Genomic DNA, 12172 nt, shown 5'->3' on the forward strand with positions numbered 1-12172 from the left:
GGGTAAATGATAGTTAAAACATCTTCATTATCACATCTTAGCGCAATCAGTCTGGCTTTCATCAAGAAACAAAGACAACACATTTAGAAGCACATCAGAAGGAGGAGTAAGTCCTTGTACACTGTACAAGGTATGAACTTGTGCAGGCACTCTGGAACCATCATGTAAATTTACCAAAAAACTAAAAGTAAAGACCCTGTATGACTCAGCTAAATACTTGGCATATACTCAAAGGACTCCATATGTACAGAGATATTGAACATTCATGTTATTGGTGATCTATTAACAGTATCTTCAAAATAGATCCAGCTTTAGGTACCCATGAACAGATTCACGGATAAAGAAAATTTTGTGCATATACAGTATGGAATATTATCCATCATAAGGAAAGGAAAATTGTGACATTTTCAGGAAAATAAATGGAATAGGCAATAATATGTTTAAGTGAAATAGGCTACTCAAAAATACCATGTTTTCTCTCATATGAGGAATCTACATTTAAATTTGTGTCTTCGTATTCAGGTCATAAAAATAAGAAATGGGATCATGAGAGAGTAGGAAGATATCTTAAGTTGTATTAGAGAGAAGAGAGGGAAATATGATGCACATGACTTGAAAATACATAGATGCACAATTTTGGGAATAAGGAAACTAGCAGTGGTGAGGGGAGAGGGTTTTAGGAGAATGGGGGGATAAATAAGAACAAAGAGAAAATGACATAATGAAACCCATTATTATTGTCTGCTAATTAGGAGAAGTATTAAAGTCTTTGGGAATACTTTGCAATACATGCCAAGTTTTAAGCTCATTTTCACTTTTTAGTCTTTATCAATCCATATCCTGTTTTTCAGTCTAGTCACTCTCTAAACATGTTGATTCATCAGTACAGTTTCCTTGGAAACTTCGAAAGGATGAAATGAGATATAGTACTGTAAAACTTTCTAATATAATAAAGGGCAACTTATTTTAGTCCTTTCTTTAACCACCATTTTCCTTTCTCCCATAGCAAGCTGGCTGCCTCTTTCCAGAGTATGGAAGTGAGGAACTCTAACTTTGCTGCTTTCATTGACATATTCACATCCAACACTTACGTCATGGTCGTGATGTCTGATCCATCCATTCGTAAGTTTAAACTTGCCTGACATAGTTTAAACCTCTCATAATTTTTAAATAAAGGCTGAAGAGATAGTACTTTATTAAATATTTAATAATTATTTTATAATGAGGGTGGTTGTATAAGAACATCTAAGTCACTTAATCTCACTGTTCATTTAAAAACGGTAGGTGTGGTAAATTTTACATATACATATATAATGTATAATGTACATATTAAAGCTACAGTTAAAGAAATTAGTGGTAGTAGTAGTTCTAAATAATTTTATTTAATCTTATATTTTAGAACTGAAAATTATTTTTTCTCATGTATTATGTTTTGCTTAATGAGAATTTAAGAAAGCAGGCTTCTTAAGATTTTTATTGCTGTGAAAAGACACTTTGACTATGGCAACTCGTACAAAGAAAACATTCAATTCAGGTGGTGGGTTACGGTTTCAGAGGTTAAGTCCATTATCATGATGGGTAGCATAGCAATGCACAGGCACACATGGAGCTGGCTAAACTTGACCAGAAGACAGCAGGAAGTTGACTAGGTGGTTTCCTGTGCATAGGAAACCTCAAAGCCTGCCTCCACAGTGATACATTTCCTCCAAAAAGGCCACACCTCCCAGGAGTGCCACTCCTTGTGAGCTTATGGGAGCCAGTTACATTTAGACTATCACAGCAAATTACTAATTGCGGAGTTTGAAAAAAAAAGAAAAGAACCCAGATCCCAGAACTTTTAAAATACTAGCCACGTAACCTCTAAGTTATTAAAGGTGAACTCCATGTTCCACGGCTGTATATTTCTGTTATGAGCATTATTTCCATGCCATGGAAGCCATGTTTGCTATAACCGTTAGACTAAAGGTTCTCAGTGTTTCCAGAATATTCCCACATGTTTACATTATCTGTCTTCTGGTTTTATCTATTTTATGTTAATATTTAAAGGTAGCATCAGATATTTCTTGAGCTCTATTCTATTAGTCTCAAACCAAAAGATTGTGAAATTTTATGTTTAGGATATGTGAAAATCTGCTTTAGAAATATCAAATCTTCATAACTTAAGGCTTCCTGCTCCTGTAAGTTTCTCTGGCATACACTGAAAGATTAGGATCTTTTAATTTATTTGCTTTTACTAGAGAGACATTCCTTTGACTGCTCTTCTTACTCTGTTGGGTGTCTCCCCACCCCCCACCCTCAGCTTCTGCAGCTACTCTGATCAACATCCGCAATGCCAGGAAACACTTTGAAAAGCTGGAAAGAGTGGATGGACCAAAACAGTGTCTTCTCATGCGCTAAGCATTGCCGAATATTGTTTCCCACACTAAAATTGAAACACTGTTTCTTAATTTTATTGTTGTATTCATAAATGTAGACTCTAAAATATTGTGATGCTTAACACTTCTGTATTTCTTCTCTACTCCCCAGTCTTATCATTTAACTTTGAATGCTATTTATTCAAATAGCCAGTGAGGAGTTAGAAGATGGGGTGTCCATGAAGTTGGTGTAACATATATGTAGGTGATATATGTAAGTGTTCTGATAACATGATTCTAATGGTGTTTGTGTTCCGATAACCTGCTTTAAATAGTGTATGCCAAAGTCCTTCCCAGCATCCTCTTGTATTCATTATCAAATATATACATGTAAGTTTGAAGTATTACTGTTTTTCTCAGCATGCATTAAAAATATTCTGTGACTCAGCCAGGCATGGTAGCTCATGCCTATAATCCCAGCATTTGGGAAGTAGAGACAAGAGGATTGCTGCAAGTTTGAGGCCAGTTTGTCTGCATAGGGAGGACTAGACCAGCCAGGGATATATCTCAAGATCTTGTCTCAAAAAATCATATATATATATATGTGTGTGTGTGTATGTATATACACACACATATATAAATATATGTATTCCTTAACTTGGATTGTAAATAAATGTTTGCTGTTAGGGATTTCAGTGTCTGTGTTTCTTTTTCTCATATCTTGAATTTTGCACTAAGAGTTTAAAGTTTCATTTATTCTAGAGAAGAGAATTTGCTTATTGGAAAAAAGTTTAAAATAAAATTGACAATGTAGCCAGAATTTTAGCACTAAGTACTAGAAAAGACTTTAAATATCTGATATCTGTGATATATGAATTTTATAGTAAAATGAAAAACACAAAAAGCTACTGCACAGAATAATTATGTGAAATCAATATTTAAAAAATAACTTATCTATACCTTATGGATTGACAGCAGCTGGAAAATCTATGTTAGTAATCCTGGCCTGATCTTGATTGAAAATTTCCAGTGCTGTTATAACTGGTAAAATCCCTGACTGCCAGGACAATTTTGCAATATTTAAGTTTTCCCTTAACTGCTATTGTGAAGGATTATAGTCTCTGTTTCCCTAGAGCCCTTGTAAAGGGGGGGGATGCCTAACTGTTTTAGGTCTCCAAAAACAGTACTTTGCAAAACAGAGCTTTATGGTTTCCTACTTAAATTCCTGACTTCTCTTTGAAGCAGGAATGCTTACTAACAAAATTGCAAGCCTTATTATTTTAGTCAGAAATTTAGTCCACAATTTATTATGATTCAAATAATACCTTCAGAGCCTGAGACACAGGGGTCAACCAAACAAACCCCTTGAACTCATGGGCTCTTTATTTAAATAAAAGAAATGGACAGTAACCAATTATGTATGTTTTATTGGGAGACAAATGTACTATGAAGAAAATTACAACAGTGTTGGAGGAAGGCATTGAGGTAGGCAGTACTTCTAATTCCTTGAATTTGTCCATATATTACCTAGCAAGGAGAAATTAATGTTACCTACATAATTAAAGCTACTGATCAGCTGCCTTTCAATGAAGTAAGATTTTCCTGCATGATCCATGTAGCTCCACATATAAGGACACTTTAAATTTGGATGAGGAAGACAGGACAATCAGTACCAAAAGAGACTGTGAGAAAGACTAAAAATCACTGTTAAAAATGGAAGCAGGTGGCCACTAGGAATTTGACCATGCACCAGTGATATATGAACAACACAAAATAGATTTGTTTTTTCCTAGAGGCAGGGTAAGAGGTGGGGGTGGGGGACAGACATGGGAAGACAGGGAGGTGAGCACCATTGGTGTGTATAATGTGAGATTCCCAAATAATCATTAAAAAATTTTAAAAGGTGAAAGCAGGTCGCCACAAGCCTATTGTGGAACCACTAGGAACTGACAGGGATGAAGTGGCTTCTAGAACCCCAGCTGCCTTAAGAAGAAAATAGCCATATTGACACCTGGAGTTTAGCCCTATGAAACAAATCGTTCTTTTGACCTCTAAAACTATAATAAATTTCTATTACTTCAAGCTACCAAATTCCTGATAACCCGTTAAAGCAATAAATGAAAATATATTGGGCCTTCTCAAGAGAAAAAGAGGTGGGATGTCTTGGGTATGTGTGTGCATGCTGGCGCTTGTGCGCATGAGTGCGTAAATATAGGGGTTGGCTCATGTGATTATGGAAATCTGAGAAATCCCAGTGATCTGTAGTTGGCAAATGAGACACAGAATAGCCAACCAGTCATGTCTCAGTCTGAGTTCACATGTATCAAGGATCTTGGTCTGGACTCTTTTTATCTCCCAGACCCTTGTGATCTCCATCAAACGAATTCAGGCAAAACACAAAGTGTAGTGTCAAAGTCAGACAAGACAAAGTTAGTTTAGAGTATACAGTCATGGGGCAGGGACAAACAATGGCCAGGGAGACTGGCCTTGATATGCAATTTAGGCAGATGAAATACTATATTTTAAGTGTTTCTCTAGAATAAGTGGCTATTCCTGAGGGACTTTGTCCTGTCCAAGTGACTGATAGACTTGTTTGGGTTATATACTAGTTGCTTTTTCATTGCTGTGATAAAATACCATGACCAAGGTAATTTATAGAAGGAAGCATTTTATTTTCTTGACTTTATGACTATCATGGTAGGACAGCATGGACAGCAAGCAACATGCATGTTGAATGGAGCAGCACCTGAGAGCCTCAAAGCACCTCCTCCTAATCTTTCCCAACAATTCCACCAACTGGGGACTAAGTGTTCAAGCATGAGCCTATAAGGGCCATTCTCATTCAAACCACCACAGCTTATGTCTTACTAGACGGGAATGACACATCCTTCTTTATCAGTAATCACATAAGGTTCAGGGGTCCTGGCACCAGGTTTAAAAAGTTATCTGTTTAACTTTTTATGCAGTGAGGGATATGACTTGGATCCAATTTTCCTGACAACTATTAAAATCCTGATAATTTTTCTGGATATTTTATTTTTCAAGTTGTTGACTATGAAGAAGGGGTCCAACATAAAAGTCCTTTGAGACTCAAATACCTAACCTCCTGTCTAATACAAAAGCTAGGGAAACAACAGGATTGGTTGTGTAAGATCTAGTCCAAATGCTGGCAAATGTAAATACTGGCCCAAGAAAGCCAGTGTTGTGTAAAACAGGAAGAGAAAGGATGGCTATCCCCACTTAGGTCAGTCAGGCCAGTCTCTTGCTGCCAGAAGGATCATCCCATATTTTGTGTTCATCTTCATCAGATGAGGCTCACCCACATTAGAGAGCCAATCTGCTTTATTCGGTTTACCAATTCAACTGTTATTTTAACACAAAAACAGGGTCGTGGACATGATATATTTGTACACCTTATGTCCATTCGAGTTGACAGAAACAAATAACAGGGATGCATTCCGTTAGGGAAAGCAGAATTAACCTCCTTGATGAAATGATATTTGAATAAAGATGTTCCTTAGGGAAGCATTATCCAGGCAGAGGGAATAATTAAGTATAAGGTCTATGTTTTGGGAGGATTCTTGAAATCCTAGTGGAGTAGCAGCAAGGTTAACATAACTAAATGGGAGATGAGAAAAGTTAGATGAGGCGGTATGGTGAGCTTATTTTAAAATTGGGGGCAAGCAAGATGGCCTGGCAGGTAAAGGCGCTTCCCAAACAAGCCTGGCAACCTGAGTTCAGTCCCCAGAACCCAGGTAAAGGGAGAGGGAGCAAACTGGCTCCACAAAGTTGTTCTCTGATCTCCATGAGTGACCATCACATGTGTGTGCACAAGCATATATGATAAAATTTTCAAATAGAAAATAAAGTGGGTGAGAGAGAAGAGTATCAGAGTTTTCCTCCTTCCTTCCTTCCTTCCTTCCTTCCTTCCTTCCTTCCTTCCTTCCTTCCTTCCTTCCTTCCTTCCTTCCTTCTTTCTTTCTTTCTTTCTTTCTTTCTTTCTTTCTTTCTTTCTTTCTGTTTTTCAAGTCAGGGTTTCTCTGTGTAGCAGCCCTCACTGTCCTGGAATCAGCTCTGTAGAACAGGCTGGTTTAAGCTCACAGACGTCGACCTGCCTCTGCCTCCTGGAGTCCTAGGAGTAAAGTCGTGCACCACCACTGCATGCTAGGTAACTGAAGAGTTTGATGTTTATTCCCATTAATGTTGGAAAGCCACTGGAAGGGTTTTAGGCTGAGGACTGATATACTTTCAAAAAATGATTGCTGCTAGAAATCAGACTGGAGATACAAGGAATGAAGTGTAGACATTTGTAGCAACAGATAAGAATCTGGAATTTGGGGCCAGAATAATGAAAATTCAAAGGGTTCTAGCTAGTTTCTTAAAGCCAAAAGGAGTTCTTAATGAGGTGTGCCCAACAAGAATCAGGTAAAAGCTGAGGTTTTTCAGCTTGAGCAACGAGGTTAATAGAGGTGTCTGAGACCAAGTACCTGCAGGAGAACCCAGCTTGAAAAGGGAGTTGGGAACTGCATTGTGCTATGTCAGGCATGAACAGAGACATAGCTGCATATTCCAGTATACCAGTCTTCACTCAGGTGACATGAAGCCCAGACATTCACATTTAGTCTTGAACCAAGTAAACAGTGAGTAGAGGTAAAAGGAATTAGGAAGATATTTAAAATAGTAGCTCCTGAAAAATGGAAATGACTTCTCATGGGCATTGTGATAGATGGTTAAAGGGTCTTAGTGTGACTCTTCAATGGAAAGTAAACAGGCCAAGAGAGCAAGCTTCCATCTTCCATGTCCTTGGCATAGGCTGCCAGAAGAAGACATATCCCAGATTAAAGTTGGATCTTCCTACCTCAGAAGATCTGAATTAAAAGTGGGTCTTGCCATTTCAAATGATTTAATTAAGAAAAAATTCCCCATTGGACAGTGGTGGCTCATACCTTTAATCCAAGCACTCCGGAAACCAAGGCAGGTAGATCTCTATGAGCTTGAGGCCAGCCTGGTCTACATAAAGAGTGAGTTCCAGGTTAGCCAGGCATACACAAATAAACCCTGTCACAAAAAAAGAAAGAAATCCCTCATAGGTTTATCCAGCCACGTGGGTTTTAGTTAATTCCAGATAGAGTCAAGTTAACAACCAAAAAGTAAGCCATCAAAATCCAACCCGTGTCAACTTGATACACAATCATCTCCTTATGCCATGCTTTATTTACAAATGAAAACATTAACTAGGTCATAATTGTGCCTAGCATGATAAAACTATCTCATACAATTGTTAATACATTATATATCTAACCAGATCATAATTATGCCTAGCATGATAAAACTATCTCATGTATAATTGTTAATTAACATGATAAAACTATCTCATGTGCAGTTATCAATGCATTATATATTTAACCAGGTCATAATTATGCCTAACATTATATCCCTCATACAACCCCAAATGAATTGTAAATTTTAGGATAAGTGACAATGTCCCTTAAGGGACATTCTTTTTAAATATAATAACCACTGATACTCTCTTAATTGATAACAGACTGCTGCTGTGCACATCCTATTTCGTGACTTGGTGGTCAGATAACACCCAGCTCACGTTGAGCAGCTCAGGTCTCATGGTAACTTGGTGGTCCATTGTCAAACATTCAGTTTCCACTGAGGAAAAATAACAGGTCAAGAACTGTCTCTCAAAGGGAGAAGAGTTGTCTTCAGAGATGGCAGAGCATTGCTCCCAAATCCCAAAGGTCTCTCCTGTGATTCACCTGTAAGGGCCTGCCAAACGCTCCAAACAGCTTCCCAATATACCACTAACAGCTTATGTTCCTTCGGATTTGCCAGATCTTATGCCCCAAGTGCTAGAGCGGCCTGCACAACAGCCTGGACCTGTTGAAGAGCCTTCTGTTCCAGGCTACACACAATGATAGCAGTTTTGCAAGTCACTTGGTTATGGGCCAGAGTAACAAACACCCCAGTGAGGAATGTGCTGCCTCCAGAATTTAAATAGGCCCAGTAAGTGTTATGCTTCTTTCTTGGTGGTGGGAGGGGCCATCCTTTCCACCTTAGAAGGAACATCTCTGCATGTCCCATATTGCTGCACTCCAAAGAATTTCATTGAGATAGAAGGCCCTTGAATTTTAGTTGGATTATTTCCCATCCTCTGATGCATGTATTTGTTACCAACAACTCCATAGCACTTGCTCCCTCCTGCTCACTTGGTCTAATTGGCAAAATGTCGACAATATGGTGAACCAATGTGATGCTTTGTGGAAAAGATAGACAATCAATATCCCTTTGAACTAAGTTGTAACACAGCTGGAAAGTTGATATATCATTGACATAAAACTTTGCAGTTTTATATTGCTGGCCTTGCCAACAGAAAGCAGATTGCCTCTGGTGGTCCTTATGAACACGTACCAGAAAAGAGCATTTATTGATGAATAGCTGCATACCATGTACCAGGACATGTGTTAATCTGCTCAGGTAAGGACACCACATCTGGTACTGCAGCTGCAATTGGAGTCACTACCTGATTGAGTTTTCAACAATCAACTGTCATTCTCCACGATCCATCTGTCTTCTGCACTGGCCGGGTAGGAGAGTTAAAGGGAGATGTGGGGGGAACCACCACCCCTGCATCTTTCAAGTCCTTGGTGGTGGCACTGATCTCTGCAGTTCCTCTGGGGATATCATATTAATTTTGATTCACGATTTTCTCTGGCAGAGGCAACTCTAAAGGCTTCCCTTTAGCCTTTCCAACTCTAATAGCCCTCACTCCACAGTCAAGGAACCAGTGCCAACTTCTAAGTATATCTGTCTCAATTACACATTATAAGACTGAGGAAGCAACCACAGGATGAGTTCTGGAAACCTTTCGACCCACTGTAAGATTGACTTCAGCCAAATCTTCATTAATCAATCACCTGACCTCCACAATCCCTTATGTTAAGTGGAGGGCCACAGTGTTTCTTGGGGTCTCCCGGAATTTGTCAATTTATAATCAGTATCCAACAGATACCGGAAAGTCTGATTGTTTCTTTTCCCCCATTGTACAGTTATATTTTGTAAAAGGCCATAAGTTATTTGGGAAAGGACTGGAGAAAGGCTAACAGTTAAACTCAAACAGAGTTGATCAAGCTCCTACGTCAGGAGAACCTAGCCATCCCTTCATTCAAGGGATTCTGGGTCTCCAAACTGGCTCAAGTCTTGAAATTGGGTTACAGTCTGAGATTCCCTTTTGCCACAATCCAATGGAACGTTTCTCGTTTGAGAGTTTTCCCCACTTATACAGATCAAACAAAAATGCAGAATGCCTATGTATTTCATGTCTGGAAACACCATGATTGATTAGCCAGTACCAAAGGTATATATATGGGTCACGCCTCCAAAAAAAAACCACATTGCCTATGTCAGGTTATTATGGACATTGCATTGTCTATGCTGCCCATTACAATAACTATGATCACCTTGTCTCTGGAAATTCAATACTGCCACCTGGCCCCTGCTACTTCAGGGCCCAACTAAACTCATTGCATTTAATTCATTCAGCTGAGCAGCAGCATATCCAGCCCTAACTAAGGTCTGGCAAAAGGAAAACAGTGACAGCGAAGGTCTTCAGATGTTTTGGTACCCCCTCACCATTTTGCGTCATGCAGGATTCATGAAGGCCATATCTTCTGGGCCTTCTTCCCATTGTGAAGATTGAGCTTTACAAAGCGTACCAATACTACGATTGCAATTTCCCTGAGTCTTAAAATCCTTTCATCAACATTAAACCAAGGGATACCGGGCATCTCCAACTCCTTTTCAGTAGGTCATCTTTTGACAATAGCTTCAGCCAACCAATCAAATGCTGGCATCTTTATTTTTAACTATTTAAGTTTCTATATTAGACCTGGAATCTCCACTCAGTAGCCCCTTATCAATAAACTCAGCCTGATCTAGTTTTATATTCCTTCCACTATTATCCCATGTTGAAATAGGAGCGGCTGGGCTGCGTCCCCAACACCCCAGCCGCTTGGCTAGCTCATGCCCGAAATAACAACACACCAACTGTATTCATTTGAGAACTGCTTGGCCCCTGAACTCTAGGGCGCCAAAATGTAACGGCGTAAGCGAATGCAGACAGATTGTCAAAATATAGACAGCTTTAATGGAGGAATAGACTTACAGAACCACTGTTCCCGCGGAGACCAGGAAAGCAGAAGAGAGCGCTGGGAGCACGCTCACCAATTTTATAGGAGAACTTTAGCCTGAGGCGAACACGCCCCCTAAGGGGTGGGACTTATCCCTACAATCCCACACCCTTTGAATCCATTCCCACACGTATTCTCCAGCCTTCTGCTGGAATGAAATAGCAAACTCACTAAGCTCTCTAGTAGCTTAGTGCATCTCCTCCTGCACTACATTTTCTACCTCCCCTCTAGGCTCCTGCTTTGCCTTGAGTCTGGTTATAGGTCTAGAGACAACTGTTTCTGGGTCCTGAGGGACAACAGTATTGTCTTGCCTGGCATCTCCTTCAGTGAAAGTCACTGCTGGTTTAGCAGACAACTTGGGATTGATTTCCTCAATCAAAGCAGAAAGGGCAGTATTTCGGGGGTGGACTGAGGGTACATCTGCTGAGGACAGAGGGACTACTTCCTCGGGTGAGTATCTAAAGATTCAGAATTCTCAACTTCAGTGGGGTCCTCCCATGTCCTCATCACAAATTATATAATCCTATTTTTAACCAGTACCCTTACTGTAATTGCTGACACCCTCCAAGGTTGAGATTTGAATTTTTGCTGTAATTCAGCATTCTTATACTGAGGGCCTTGGTTTGATTTTCCACAACTTGTGCTCTGTCTACTGGAGAAAACATCCTTTTCCAGGGCACATTTTGAAATCATAAGACTGTTTATGACCATTCGGAACCAGTTTATTTTATCACTGAATTCACTGTGTCTTTCACAATATTCTGAGATGGTAGAAATCAGTTAATTTCATCATGGAGCTCATTCTTTTCTTTTGTCAGTTTATTCAGGGGAAACCAGTGTCATCATTTTCCAAATTTTCCACAAATTGTCTCAAGTTTTATATAGAGTCACCAAATCAGTTGCCTGTCACAGTTAGTCAATTAGGATAATCAAATGCATTTGTTTGTAAGTTTGTAAAATAGTTCACACATAGCTCTGTACTCTACGAGCTTCTAGGAGAGGCTTCAGTAAAGCCTTTTGTAGATAACTTAAAAAATTCGTCTTGCAGCTGAAGGGATGGCTCAGCACTCGAGAGCACCAGTTGCTCTTCCAGAGGTCCTGAGTTCCCAGCAAGCACATGCGGCTCACAAGCTATTGACCCATGGGATCTAATGCCCTCTCGTGGTGTACAAATATACATACAGACAAAACACCCATATACATAAGGTACATAAATAAATTTTAAAAAATTATTTACCTTAGTTTTTCAAGGCAGGGTTTCTTTGTGTAACCCTGGCTGTCCTAGAACTAACTGTAGAACAGGCTGCCTTTGAATTCAGAAATCAACTGCCTCTGCCTCCCAAATTCTGGGATTTAAGGTGTGCACCAGCATCATCCCACTAAATAAATCTTTTTTTTTTTAAATCATCCTTACACTTCTGTTGCTCTAGAGCAGTGGCTCCCAACCTGTGGATCATGACCCCTTTGGGTTGCATACTAGAGATCCTGCATATCAGAAATTTACATTATAACTCATAATAGTAGAAAATTGCAGATATAAAGCTGTAGTAAATCTTTTTTATTTTTTAAATTTATTTATTTATTAAAGATTTCTGTCTCTTCCCCACCTCCTCCTCCCCT

At 39.3% G+C, this 12172-nt stretch overlaps 1 protein-coding gene across 2 annotated transcripts in view; it reads left to right on the top strand.

Annotated features, from left to right (window-relative positions):
• Window positions 1-10322, top strand: part of Rragb (Ras related GTP binding B) — a 39095-nt gene extending 28773 nt beyond the window's left edge. For both annotated transcript variants that reach the window (XM_050129669.1, XM_050129670.1), the window contains 2 exons: window positions 1007-1122; window positions 2300-10322. In XM_050129669.1, the coding sequence (XP_049985626.1) occupies window positions 1007-1122; window positions 2300-2397 (214 nt within the window). In that variant the 3' untranslated portion in view covers window positions 2398-10322. The remainder of the gene's footprint in view (window positions 1-1006; window positions 1123-2299) is intronic.
• The last annotated feature ends 1850 nt before the right edge of the window (window positions 10323-12172 follow it).

This window comes from Alexandromys fortis, unplaced genomic scaffold (genome assembly GCF_014885135.2).
Source record: "Alexandromys fortis isolate MF-2015 unplaced genomic scaffold, M_Fortis_MF-2015_v1.1 scaffold_318, whole genome shotgun sequence".
NCBI classification, from domain to species: domain Eukaryota; kingdom Metazoa; phylum Chordata; class Mammalia; order Rodentia; family Cricetidae; genus Alexandromys; species Alexandromys fortis.